The 14,307-nt window shown below is 51.4% G+C and overlaps 1 protein-coding gene across 1 annotated transcript in view; it reads right to left on the bottom strand.

Annotated features, from left to right (window-relative positions):
* Positions 1-14,307, bottom strand: part of PLXND1 (plexin D1) — a gene marked incomplete at its 5' end in the record, with an annotated part of 83,890 nt that overhangs the window by 30,478 nt on the left and 39,105 nt on the right. Inside the window, 9 exons of the mRNA XM_010573104.1 lie at positions 779-928; positions 1,848-2,123; positions 2,306-2,396; positions 4,725-4,892; positions 5,681-5,820; positions 9,142-9,241; positions 9,584-9,735; positions 11,513-11,676; positions 14,127-14,220. Coding sequence (XP_010571406.1) covers positions 779-928; positions 1,848-2,123; positions 2,306-2,396; positions 4,725-4,892; positions 5,681-5,820; positions 9,142-9,241; positions 9,584-9,735; positions 11,513-11,676; positions 14,127-14,220 — 1,335 coding nt within the window. The remainder of the gene's footprint in view (positions 1-778; positions 929-1,847; positions 2,124-2,305; positions 2,397-4,724; positions 4,893-5,680; positions 5,821-9,141; positions 9,242-9,583; positions 9,736-11,512; positions 11,677-14,126; positions 14,221-14,307) is intronic.

Genomic DNA, 14,307 nt, shown 5'->3' with positions numbered 1-14,307 from the left:
ACATATGAAGAGCCATAGTCACATCGCTGCGTGGCTATCAGCTGCATATGACATGAGAGAAACTGAGGGCAAGAAGAGCAGTTAAGTTAAGCCCTCTGTGGAAAAAACGACAGTAACAATATTGTGAATTTTGCAGACACAAAGATGAACAACAGCCCTGAACACTGCACTCTTCGCAGGGACAGAATGGCAGCCCCTGGGAAGCAACACGAAACTTTCCAGTCCTGCGCACTCCTCTTGCCCTCCCCAGTCACACGCAGGGACCCATCTCCAGTGGCTTATTGCAGTTTGGTAAGGGTTGGATTCTCATGTCTGCTTGCAGCTCTTCTGCTGGCAGGAGGAGGCCAGCTGACGGAAAACTGTATGGAAATCCCCAAATGTATCTCATGAGGGGCAGAAAGAAAATTACTGCCAGTGACAAGAAGTCACATGCCTGGGATTTCACAGTACCTTACAAGAACTGACAAAATCTTCCCCCTCCAGCTTACAGCGCAGCTAACTCAGCGGGCAGCTGCCAATGTGCCACGATTCGGAGTGTGGCAGCCCCTCTCCATGACTCAAGGCAGCCTTAGCACTGACTACACCTGCATCCCGCCAGCGAGCCGCCCTGGGGACAGCTGCAAGCGCAGCATGCTTTGTCCACCCTTCCCCAAGGCTGCCTGCAAGTGTGCCTGGCAGGTCCTGCCTGCGCACACAGCCGACTCCTTTGCACACAGGGTTTGCAACAGGGATCCCTTCTGCCCCGCGCTCTCGGAGAGTGGAGGCTCCTGGAACTCACCGTCACAGGTAACTGTCTTTCCGAGGTGCTCAGTGACTCGTTGACAGAGCAGTGGATGACTTTGTCCGAAACAATCTGGATCTCGCACGAGATAAGGCCAATTTTCACTTGGTACTCATTGCTTTCCAGGCCCAGGCTGTCAGGCTCTTTCTAATGACAAAAATAGAATCAGGATGTCAGTCTTTAGAGTAGCCGTCGGAATTGCAATGGATTTTCCTGCTTTACTTTCCATATTCCCTGCTGTTTTTCAGACCTTGGAGAACTCTCCCTCACCAAGGACATTTTTCCAGCACTCCACAGGAAACCCAGAACTGGGCCATTCCCCATTTTCCTGCTTCCCATTCCTCACTCAGCATGGGGCATGGGATGAGCAAGCCCCTCATGGAACCTTGAAAAAGCTGCTTTTGATCTGCCCTGGCTGTGCACTGCAGATAAGGATCTAAGCCCCCACCTGGGAGGGGGGAAGGATGTACAAGAGGGGATAGCCAGGGGATGCGTCTGCAGAGCCTGAGAAAGGGGGAGTGTGTTTCTGAAGCACGTTGCAACCAGTGAGGATATCCTGCAGTGAACAATGGCCTTTGAATTACTGTTGCATATTGTCCAAGCCACTCAACTGCTGTACCCTGACTTCCTTGTTAACTGAGCTGAATTCAGTAGCCAAAAGAGAAGGATGCATGACCTGTTTCTGCAGGAATAAATATCTATTGTCAGGACCTTCTGGAGTACCTGCCTGATTTCAGGCCAGTGCATTATCATTCTTTTTCATATGTCCAATATTTTATTTAGCTTCTTGCTATTACATCCTTCAAATGCAGCTCTCTGTCGTCATGCCTCAAAGGGCATCCTCAGGCTGGGCTGTGACTCCTGGTGAACAGAGATGCACGTGCAGCAGGCTGAGCAAGAACTGCCTGCTCCTGCACAGTTCCTGCCTCTACTGTCCTCATCCACCCTCCTTCTCTCTCCTGTGTTTGTGGACAGTCACTGTGCTGGTACTTAGGACTGAAGAGCTTCCCAGTGGGGAGCAGGCAACACCCTGAAAGAAGCAGAGCTGTAAATGCCACTCTCTTACATGTATAACCAGAGTTAAGGGCTCGCCAGGATGGTGTTTGATCCACTTCTCCTTCTTGGCTGTGAAGAACTGGGGGTCGGCATAGTACTCCAGGCTGAACTTGCTGATGTGCAAGGCCTCCTCGGGGTACATCTCCTCATCCAGAGCCAGACGGTCGTCTGCATAGAGGCGACCGTTGAGATAGAAATCAACGGGTGCGGGCTTGCTCCCCGCAGTGATGTTGGAGGCAGCTGGAGAGGGGCAGGTGATCACGGTGTCGGTGTGAACCTTACAGCTCTGAAAGCAGTAGAGAGCATGCACATCAAAAACATGACATCCTGAGTGCTCCCACCCAGCCTTGCTCCCAGCCCAATCTGTAGCACAGGCTAAGGCCTCAGCTTCACACCCCGAATGTCCTCAGGCACCAGGCACGCAGCCCTGCTCCCAGTTACTGTGTGATATCCAGCAGGGACACCCACCGTTTGCTCTCTGCCGATGCCACGGACAACCATGGACACGTTCTGGACCAGCTCAAAGCCTCTTCCTTCCAGGGTGATGATCCTGCCCCCGCTTTGAGGAGAAGGGGAGAAAAAGAGGGTGACTGCAGAAGACAACACAGCAGCAAGGTGCAATGGCTGGGTCTCCCTGCTGTCATTTTCCCAGGGATGCTTCCCAGCTGCTTGAGCAGAAAATGTAACCCAACAGCCAAAGTCGTCTTCCTACTTACAGCAAGCATCCACACTGCTACCAAGATATCAGGGAAGGAAGGAGGAACAGCAGCTGCTGTGGTGGAAAGGGGGGACCTCTTCCAGCAGCAGAAAACTGTCCCCCTCACTCCCACTCCCCAGAGAAGCAGCCTGCCTCTGCATGCCAGGGGTATGCAGCAGGTTGCCCAGACCACTGGCGGTAAAAGAGGTTAACCTCCAACCCCTCAAAGCAAGGGCCAAGAAATATTCCCTGCCCCACAGTGACCTGCAGAGAACTGTAAGTCTTGGAGAGGGAAGAAATCCCTTTAAGGTTGACAGGGATCCTGCATCTCCCAGACACTTCTGATTTAGATCAAAATGTGAAAGTTGTTTTGTGTTTTGGATCTGCTGCCTGGGGAATGCGAAACATGGGCGTCTCAATGTGCAGTCAATTAACAACAGTAACAAGAGGGCCCTGATGCACACAAGACTGCCAGGCAGAGCAAGGGGTGGAGAACTGGCATTGCTTGTCTGTTCTGGACAGCAGAAGTTATACCCTGGATTTACCTTCTCCTTCTTCCATACCACATTTGATCTGTTTGGAGCATCTGTCAGGGAACAGTCAGGACTTACAATTCCTGTTATCTGAAGACCACTCCAGACACAGTGACTTTGGGTCCAAGGCCCTGAAAGTCAGGTTCTCTGAAATATGTGGATATCACCATGTAGTTATGATCCATGTTTCTAACTAAGAGCTTGTCACATCTGCAGACTAGTTTACAACTTCTGTTTTGTTTTAAACTTTGCTTACACAAATTGTTTTAGCAATATGGTAAGATAAATCAGATCCAGCTAAATTTTTACACAAGTTATTGAGCCCTCATGGTCAACAGCCCAGCAATGCACTGGGCTGAACTAAGTCAGACTACATGAGCCACAAGCAGTCTGAAGAGAGAGACTGCTGTCATGTCCTCAGTGGTCTGAAATTTGGAAACTGCTGTAAATACTAAGAAAGCAGATTAAGGTGAAGGAGAAATACCCTGGTGGTTTCCCTTGTGAATATGGGCAGTGACATTCTTCCACTGTCTCTGTGTTTAGATACCGCTCTCCCCACTCAGCATAGTTCGCAAGCCTGCTAGGAGCTGAGGTTGGCTGAGTCACTGCTGTGCCTTGTCATTAACTTTCCCACAGCCTGCATCTTTGGCGCTGCGCTTGGGAATGCCGAGACACGGCTTTGCTCCAAGTGGATCAGACCGTCAGAGCCTGCTGCGTGCTCGTGCCCTGAGCGTGCTGCTTTCACCATGGTCCTGTGGGCACAGGCACTGGACTCACAGATTTCTTGGTCAGCCCTGGGTTTTCCAGGCTCCACAGCTGAGGAAGGTGGGATTTCACCATGGTATCCAAAGGAACAGGAGCCTGAGAGCTCCACAGAGAGACATGAAATTAAAAGCAACACGCTTTAAAAATTAAATACTGTGACCTCGGGGAAGGCTGAAATCCAAAATTACAAATCTCAGCTTATCCTTCAGCAGTTTTACTGCCAAGAAAAATCCTCAGGGTCTCATAAAGCCCCCCACCCGAACCTCCCTAAAGCACCCACCAGGTGTACACAGCGCAGTTACCAAGGCTGACTTTTTTCCATGTCCTAAATGCACTGAAATGAGCTACGGACAGTGTTGGTGTGTGAGACCTTTTCTACTCCAATACTGGGGTACCCTGAAGCACCCTGAGAGCACTCTGCGGTGCCCTTTTGTACCCATCTGCAAAGCAATGTGTCAAACCCAGGTCTGAGAAAGCCACTTTCACCTGGCAGGACCCTCTCCCACCAGCCTGGAGCTGACCCTCTCTTTTGCAGGCAGATACAGACACATGCCAGCTCTGAAATGGAATTCATGGTGCTACAACAGTGTGGCATGGGGTCCCAATACCATACCCTGCCTCCTGGCTGTGCTTCAATGACTCCTGGGGTTCCTGACACGGGGTTTGCTCAGGATCTACTCTGCATCTGGACAGCTTGAAGCACAGACAGGACAAGCTCACGTTGCCTGCAGCAGGCTACACCAGGATACTCCAATTAGCTCTGCGCTTTGATGGGACAGCACTGTTAACTTTTGCATTTGGCAAAAGTTAAGAGGCTGATCTCAACAAAGGCCACAAAATGAAGGACAAATCCTTGCAGACTTGGCTGTCTCCGCTGGGGGAGGGATCTTACCTGATCTGGCTCTTTTTGGGGTTGATGTCTGATATAATCGGGTTCTTCTCATACTTGAACGTGATGTTGTAGCTGGCACAAGACTTGTTCTCGAACTGAACGCAGACTCGCACGGCTGTGGTGAGCTCTGCAGACGGCATGGTGCAGGTGATGGTGCTGTCGTTGCGGCTGCGCAGGGAAAGGCAGGGTAAGCTGCAGAAGCCATGGCAGACAGAGTGCCCGGAGCCAGACACCGTGGACCTGAGCACCCCCTCGGAAGCGAGGCAGATGGCAGACACAGGCAAGAAGGAGCTTCCAGTCATGTGCCAATTGCCTACATTGCCTACTAATGAGCAATTCTCAGCATATACCATCCCAGGCTGCCAGACTGATTTCCCACACAGCCAAAGGGGAAGGGCAGGCTCCTACTTCTTCCCACTGACGAGACGGGAACATACAGGAGGAGGGGTTTCTTCCGACCAGCAAGCTGCTGCAGGAGCAGGACCCTGGGCACGCAGGTGCCTTCTGCCTCCAGCAGATATGGGAACGAAGCCTACGTCTGCTTCACTCCCAGGGTTTTGGTCCTGGTCCCAGACCACCCAAGGGGCCTGGCAGCGTGCTGTGAATGGTGTGTGAGAAGCACTTCGTTTGCTGCTGGTCGCTGCTGCCATGTCACGGCAACACCAGTGCAGTCACTTTGCCAAAGAAATTTGCCCCATCCTGTGTCAGGCACCCGCACTGCAGCTCTGCCTCGCTGCTCTGGGGACACCAGGCTCATGGGGGGCTGGAAATGGAGGAGGCAGCAGCCAAGCGGGCTGATGGGGATGCTACGCTGGCTCCAAGGCTTAGCAGCAGCATTCAGTGGTGCCCTCCACCCAAACCCCAGCTCTGCCTGATCTCCTGGGGGACAATAACATCCTTCCTAATGCTTTGGCTCTTGCCACTAGTTCAGCACCAGCCCCCAGACCCAGTCCCACCTGAGGTCAGTGCACTGCTTGGAGGTATTGACGAGGACGCGGAGCTCAGAGCCGACGTCCAGCCTGCTGCCTCTGATGGTCACTCTGGTGCCTCCAGCCTTCGGGCCATTCAGGGGAGCTATGGACTGCACCACGGGAAGCTAAAAACAGAGGGGAAATCTGTTTTCTAGCCTGGTAAATTCACAGTTGGATACTCCACACTGCACATGGGAATTGCTTCAGTAAATTTAAGTATCCAGTATTGTGAGGCTCTGAAACAGCACAGCAAAAGCTTTTGCCAGCAGGGTTTCAGAACAAGGGAAGAGGTACAAGTGCTGAGGCATGAGATCATATAAAACCTCTGTGACTCTCTGCAGTCCCTAAGTTCTGGCAATAAATGAGACATGAGTCCAAACTGGAGCCCAGGATCCCACCAGTCCCTTGAGATTTCCAATGGAGTGTCCAGAGCTGGCGACAGCTCAAGGTCTATCAACAAAAGGAAATTTCTCATTCACTCCAGCTCCCACCATCTCTGCCCTTCCAGATCCATTTCTTCCTGAACGCGAAGATAATGCTAAAGCCCTGCTGGATGATGGCCTTGAGATCTGTGAAAACAGCCACCTGGGTCTAGATAATTGAATATCAAACTCCTTCTCAAGGAAGCTTCAAATCTGAATCTCTTGAGGTGACAGGAACTAAGGGGGAAGTTACTTTGCCTCTCGCCATTTTCAGCAGAAATTAGCATGTATGTTATCTGCATTTGCAGCCCCTGGAAATCTTCCTGAGATTCATGAGCTTGAGGCTTTAATAACTAATGCAGCGCTGAACCCTCATGTCTGCTACACAGAGCACCCCAGGAGACTCTGCTGGGCAACTTCCCTGCTCTGGTTTGAATAGGACTCCAAGGGCAGAGCAAATAATTATTTCAAGACCCTTCCATAAGGCACTTGGTAATTCCCTGTCAAACACCGCAAACCCTGGAGGCACAAGACCCGCCAGGCTGCGGAGTTTGGCTGAAGCCTGCTAACCACTACAGCCCATCCTTCGCTACAGCCGCAGAGCAAAACCGCACCGGAGCAGACTGAAGAACATGGGCTAAGCTGCTTCATACTGCCTGGTGCTAATGCCCTTTCCTGTCAATCTCAGCCACACAAACATGCTTATTAATAGCTATCCTTGCCCTTGTCCTACACTTAGACTGCTTTATTCCTCCACAGCCATTTCCTCTGTTGTTTCTGATCATTACCCATTTCCACAGGATTCATTTTGTTAATTCGTATTTCTCTGAGTGTCTGCAGGCAGCTGTCTCCTGCCCTTGGCCCCTAACCTATGCATTCAAATGTGCAGTTACAACAATAGCAGAGAGGATTATTCATGTTACCCAAAGCCCTCCAGCTCTTCCCCTCAGCAAGAGCCACTGGCTACTGCTCTCACTGCACTGCCAGCACTGATTGCCTCCATCGCAGCTTTTGGAAATTCAGCTCATTTGGCAAATTCAGCTCACCCAGAGCCTGTTATAATGTCCTGGAGAAGTCTCTCAATCATGTTTCTCCCTCCTCCTCAGCAGAATTACAGCTGAATTCTGTCTCTTCTAGATACATCTAACAGGGACTTTGAAAGATATAGCTCACAAACAATATTTGGTATTTTACAAAGAATCTTCTTTGGAAAGGCAGTTCTAAAAGTCTTTTAAACTTTTTCAGGTAAACTGCTATCAGTGCTCAAGCTCAGGTCTCACCAAGACCAGCCTTGCCTGGTGTAGTCTACTCCATCTTCGTGCCATTGTATGTGAGAGGAGAATCAAGAAAACTAGAGAGTGTTGCTTAGTTTGCAGAGGGTGTGGAAGCCACTTTCGGTGTGGAACACACCACCAACTACACAACATGCAGTTTCACTCCCCGACATACACATGCACAAAGCAGGGCACTCCCTCATCTCTTCTCCAAGCTTTGCTGAGATAAACAGACACAAGACAGCTTTCTGCTGTGCCACCCGAGCAGAAAACAGCTCCTCTCCCACCCCCGGGAGGACAGCCTTCTCCTTAAGCCTGCCCAGGAGCTGCCAGCACAGAGCTGTCATGGACCCGGTTTGAGTTCAGCGACTGGCTTTTGCTCCTCTTGCTTTGTTTAGCACTGGTGCTTTTACAGGTGTTTCCTGAGAGGGCTTTTCCTTGCATGCCAAGAGCCAGTGAAGAAGCCGCCCAGCCCTTTCCCACTCTTCAGGTCCTCCTCCTCTTTGTCAACCAGACAATTGGCCCGGCAGCGGGCGATGCGGACGAGTCAAGACACACATCCTGATGGCAATGCACCAGAAATCCCAAACCCAAGGACCGTTACTGGGTCATACCCCCACGGTACCTTGCCCCACTCCAGACTGCTGGGTCTCTAAGATGTTTTGGATGTGAACACGGATGCCTGGAAACGATGGGAATGGGTCCCAGAGCAAATGTCCTCCCGGGAACTACCGCTGAGCCAAGGCTGGCAGTGCCCTTGCCTCACTGGTCCCCTCCTCATGCGCTGCCAGGCCTGGCTCTGTTATGGGGCGCTGGGATGTGCCGTACCTCTGCTGGCTGCACGCTGTGTAAACCTCCCTGAACTAAATACCTAACACGTGATCAGTTACAGGGTCAGGGATTACACTCCATGATCCTGCCCTAAATTCCTCACAATGGCTACCAGGAATCAAATGTCATTTCCTGGGGCTCAAGTCTTCTTTCAAGCCACTAGACTGCAGCACAGTCTATTCTTCTCCAGCTAAAGCAACAGCAGAAGCACAAAGGCTCCCAGTAAACAGCATACCCTTGGCACCCATCCTGTTGTGTTTGCCCTGGACGCGTGGGGCTGCCCATGAATAGCATCTAGCCAGAGACGAGGGCGCTTGTAGGAAAGAGAAGAAATGCATAGATTTCTTTCGGCTTTATAGAGATGAAAGTTATCTTTGTGAGATGGTACAGTACAAAGCTACAAAGGGCTTTACTTTGTGTAATGACACAGGGTTAGCTCAAGTCTAATCCCTACGCATTATTCTCATGCAAAAACTAAGACAATCTCTGCAGCAAAAAATATCAGTTCTAAATAACATGAGCCCATGGTACATAACTTGCATAGCACAAAGAGACTTAGTCTCAAAAAATCTCACAGGTTGTAATGGCACTTTAGCAAAAGGAGGAAGAAAAATGAGCTCCTTTTTATCGCAGCAGGAACAGCCAGGACGGGTGATAAACCACTGCAGGAGCTGAGACTGGGAGTGAGGTTGTGCTTGACAACACCCCGGCTGCAGTCCTGCCCCTCGCATTCAAGCCTGGCTTTGCCAGACCTCGCTCAGGTAACCGCAGGTGAGGAGACAGGCCAGCTGCTCCTCAAGGACCCCGACGCTTTTTGTAACAGATCCTCCTTCTAAGCCAGCTGGGGGTGGGAAGGCTGCAGGCTTGTTTTAAGGGGTGCAGGAATCACCGAAGAAACATCCGGAAGGCAGCTACTCACCACGTAGGAGTATCGCTCCCTGGACTTCCCTTCCCGGCTCACATTAACTGTTACCACGTCAGAAAACGCCTCCTGAGCCTCGCCGGTCTGGCACACGATCCTGCGGACAGGAATGGGGATGTTGGCAGTCATGCCAGCGGTGGAGGGGACGCCCCGCCAGAGCAGCAGGGCAGAGCCCTCGGCCTCCTCCTCCTCCTCCGCGCTCTGCCCGGCGCCTGCTGCAGGGGTGGTCCGGGCAGCACCAGCGGCGCCGCGCATGGCGGAGGGCACCCACGTCCCGCCTGGGACAGGTCACTGCCCCGCTCCCACCCGGGGGTGCAGCGCGCCGGGCGGCCAGAGGCCGGCGGGGGGACCAGGCGAGCGACGGTGATGGGGAGGAACAAGCGCGGGCAGGGAAAGTGAGGGGGACTGGGACCTCCTCCCCGACTGCCCCAGCACTCACGCCTCGGAGACGACGTATCTGTCGGGTAGCGGCACGCACTGCACGCTGCCTATCCTGACGGCGCCGAGGACGTCGCTGAAGCGGCGGCCCAGGTTCCTCCCACGGATGGTCAGCAGGGTGCCCCCCTCCAGCGGCCCCCGCAGTGGCTCGATCTGCAGCACCAAGGGAAAAGTCGGAGGAAAACCACCAGGAAGCTTCTTGCTTCCATCCCTGAGCCTGTGTCCATGTCCCACTTGGCCCCCCATGAAGAAGACGGAATTGCTCCTCATGTTCCTGCACCCCCCCACAGCACGCCCACCGCCACGCTCCCCTTGCTGCAGCTTTGCAAATGAGAAGCTACTGCTGGGTTTGCTACTGGGGTTTGGTCAAGGATTACTCCAGCTGCAAACACATCTGAGGTGAAATGTCACTCCTTCCACACCACAGCTTCAAACGGAGTTGGGGCAGAGACAAACCCGCAGACTTGGAAACCCAGAGGAGGGATGCTAGTGTGCTGGGAAGAGAGAGTCCTACCATCACGTTTTTAAGGGCTGTCCCAAATGCAGCGGGGCCTTTCAGGACAAAAACAAGACAAAAAGTGTCCCGATGCACGGAGTGTGGCCAAGACACCAGCACTGTGGCATGCCAGGGCGCAGGACGAGGCTGTTCCCCATCCACCTCCTATGCCACCGGTTTTTCACCTGGCAGCTGCTGACCCCACCGCTGCGAGGGGACAGGGTCCTGGGCGTGATGCTGTTCCACCGTGCGAGGGGCATCCCCAGGCAGTGTGACTGCATTATTCAGCCAGTAAGACAAATCCCTCCAATTCAGGAATGGCTCTCTTCCCTTTGCAAAGGCAATGGCACCCAAAGCCAGCACAATGCGCCTGGTGGCACCAGCTGGCCAAGCCGGCTAGGGCGGGTCAGGACCCACCAGCAGGCTCAGCACCCTCCTTTGCCTGCTGTTTTGGCCCCCCTCTCCAGGAGGGCTCTGCGAGGGCTTGTTTGCTTGCGTGACTCCAGAGGACTTGGATTTACCGGCTACTATTTGCTAAGGAAATAGCAACAGAGTCCTGTGACGCTCTGCGACCTGAACTGTGGTTTCCTTCCGTTATTTTCTGGCGAGGTGCTGGTAACACTTGATGTGTGCTGGGGAGGGACAGGCTCACGGGGGAGCACCCCTCTCCCATGGTGATGAGAAGGAAGAGGCAGGCAATGGGGATCCTGCAGTCCCTCCATGCAGTTTTACTGTACCCAGATTTTGAGCAGCCATTGCTACGTGCTTCCCTAAGAACAGAACTCCCATATCCTTGCCGATTTTGATGTTCACATTAGCTGTTTTGCCTTTCCAGCTTCTCCTTTCCTAGGGAGCTCATTTTAAGATTTGTTCTGTATACTTACTTTGCTACTTGTCAGGGACAAATTTGTTGGCTCCTACCATACCTCCAAGCAGAACCCCAGATCCAAATGCCCCCAACAAACATTCATTCAACTAAAATTTAAATAAAACCCATTTCAAAATGCATAATGCCAAAAGGTCCTTCTGCCACTCTTAATCTCAGCAGAACTGCAGAACACATGTACCTGGAGATAGGGCTCAGGTTCACACTTCAGCTATGCTCCACTAAATGCTATTCCTGATAAGAACCCTTCAGTCGACCCTATAATCTTTTTCGCTTTTACCAACCCCAGGAACTCTGGGACATTTTGATTGTGCTGCTGTTGTTTTTCCCACTAACATGATGAAGATTGGATCTTGTCACTAGCAAGATGTCCTTGGCATCAGGTGACTCAACAGCATAGGAAATCAATGAATAATTCAGCACTGGTCTTGACCCTGTCCTTTGCCAGGGACAAAGCATGGCTCCTCCTTTGCCCCCAGACAGGGACAGCGCAGCCGATATCAGCCCTCTACACCACCTGCTATGCCACACGCGCGTTGGGGTCTTACCTTCTTAATCTCTGGAGCTGGGCAGATGTCTGAGACCTGGGAGGGCTCGCTGTGCAGCCTGCAGCTGGAGCTGCTCTCACTCCAGACGCAGCGGTGCCCCAGGTCCTCCCTCCCCAGGCACTGAGAACAGTCAGCACTCCCAGTTGCACAGTTGTACACCTCCACTAAACCACCAGAGACAACAGAAAATGTGAGCTCCTGGGCCTGACAGTTTCATAGCTTTGCTTAGCTTGAGGCAGTCAAACACCCCCCTACTCCCCCCACCCCCTGCTATATTAATCCAAGTAACATCTGAAATCCAGTGGATGAGCAGAGCAGCTTGCACATACAGCAAGATGAGGCAGCGCTTGGCTGCCATCCTGAAGATTTCCCAGAAGGACTGGGTGCTTGTTCTCACTGCAATGTAATTTAGCACTTTCTTTTCCTTTTCTTCCTCTTGAAAAACAAACAACACCCAAACTCAGAACCTTTTGTCGATTTATACTACATGTTTCCAACTCTCAGCATCCACACGGGAAGCTGCCTGGCAAAGCTGGCTCCATCCTGTTAGCAAAGCAATCACATTGCTTCCACACTCTGACAAAAATTGGATGGTTACAGTGCTTAGTACAATGTTTACAGTTCCTTTCCTTCCCCCTGGTGACCATGGGCCCCTTTCATTGACTTCTCCCTTCAGATCTGCTCAGCTCAGCTTCCACATCATTTTCCTACACCGCTTTCACCTCTTCATTAGCTGGTGCCCTAGGTTACATTTCCTCTCCAGCCTAAAGACTTCTGCTGCTGGAGTGTGGGTATCCGCTGAGATAAACAGCCAGAAACACTCAGGAAACGTTGCTTTCACACCCTTTTCCCCAGAGGAGACTTTGCAGGAGAACATAAAACAAAGAAACAGTCACATTTTGCACTTCTGTTCACGGGAGGATCTCAAGGCACTTCATAAGCAACTAACGAATCCCTCAGCCTTCAACGGTCTGCCTGTGCTTGTGCTAATGAAACGTCATCAGCACTGAGGGAGTCTCCCATTCTCCACAAGAAAATGAGCTTGTTTCACCTTCTCTTGAGTCGACTCGGTGAGTTACACTGGTTGGTTTTCCACCCAACAGCAGAGAGCTGGGATTCCTTCAGTGGACTACCAAAATGCAGTTTATAATAAAAGCTAATAAATATTGGAATAATAAACACTAATAACAATAATTCCATTAAAGACAGTATAAAAGATGCACACATTTATAATTGGCCTGGCAGACCTCTGTCTCTGCTTGCCAGTCAGCCTCTCTAATTTTACTTGCACCAATGTGATCAAGGTGAGGAGGAGCCAGAGCAGTCTAATGGTTCCACAGCGTCTCCAAATATTCTGGCAAATTCATACCAATGCAAACACAGTCTGTGTTAGCGAGCTCTTTCTCTGTGCAGGAGGGGGGATGCCACCATGCTCTTTCTGCTGTCGTTCCTGCTCCCAGCACCACCCACGCCAAGAACTAAGAGTCTTCTCTTGCACATCAAATTAGTCTTAGCTCAGATCTCCTGCCCCTCTCCTCAGGGTTACCTCTGTATCTCAAAAATACGGACAGCCTCTTCTTTCTGCAAGGAAGTCACATCTCATGCCTATCCATGCTGGTATTTCACAAGGTTATTTCACCAACATGGAATGCTTTGCAAGATAAGCCTCTTTCATACACTGGGATTTACTATGGGGAAACCTTTTTATCCTGGGTCAGTGGCTGATGGTTTTAATGTCTCTCTACCTATTACAGCTATCCTCCAAAGAAAATCTTACTTCAGGCATCTAGTTCTCATTCACATCTAGGGTAAATCGGTTCCTTCTACTACAATTGCTGACACTACTGAGAGGGAAAAGAGCCCAAAAGCTGCTGCCTGCAACAAGAGCACACAGCTAGGTGCAACATCGAGTCTCTGGCCAGGGCAGGGAGAGGCGGCTGTTGTGCAAACGCTGGCTCTGTTGGTCGACTGGCTGGGCTCGTCCTATCTAAACGCCTTGTCTGAGTGCACTCTCAATCTGACTCTTTGCCCGCCTTCCTTAGTCTGCTGATGTAGCAAGGGCTTTTTTGGGAATCCGAGCGTTCTTCCCAGAGACAGAGAGCGGGCCAGGGGTGAAATGTGTTTACACATTTTATTCTTTCTCAGCACAGGAGGAAAAAAAAAAGACTCAATTTTTACAGCATGCTGAACCTTGATGCCATGCTCCTGTGAGAGCCCAGGGCAGAGCCCTCCCCCATCCCTTATCTCCTCCGAGAGGAATTCCTCCCTGACCCTGGGGACGCTCCACATCTCTGCTGTGACCAAGAGCACCAGCACACCCCGTCCCACGCATCGCTGGCAGGCGAGACCTCAACTGCTGCCTGAGCTCACGGACGGGGCTTGACTCTCCCTGGGTGTAAAGGGAATGTCCGTAGGCGTCCATGTGGTTTCTGGGGACACGTTCACATGGGTGCAACTCTGGGTAAATATGTTTTTTGCGTTTGCCTGAGAGAAAGAACTGAGCTGTGCCCGGCTGAGCCATGGTCTCTCTCCTGAACCCATAAACTTTGTCAGGATTTTAGAGTCATTCAAGCTGACCAGATGAGAGCAGAATAAAAATATTTTCAACTCAGACCTGTCATCATCTCTGGACTGTCAATAAATCTGTCTGGTCTGTCCTTCAGCTGAAGGTTCACTGGGAAGAGATGGCTTTTTTCTGATGTGTGGAGCTGCACACAAAAAACAAATAAACAAAAGCTTAGGAAATTTAGTAAAATACAAGGCTCCATACACACACTACAGGGATTAACATTCCT

Source organism: Haliaeetus leucocephalus, unplaced genomic scaffold, assembly GCF_000737465.1.
Source record: "Haliaeetus leucocephalus isolate CR32 unplaced genomic scaffold, Haliaeetus_leucocephalus-4.0 Scaffold2, whole genome shotgun sequence".
NCBI classification, from domain to species: domain Eukaryota; kingdom Metazoa; phylum Chordata; class Aves; order Accipitriformes; family Accipitridae; genus Haliaeetus; species Haliaeetus leucocephalus.
The sequence above is the reverse complement of the archived record's forward strand: the minus strand, read 5'-3'. Positions and strand labels throughout refer to the sequence as shown.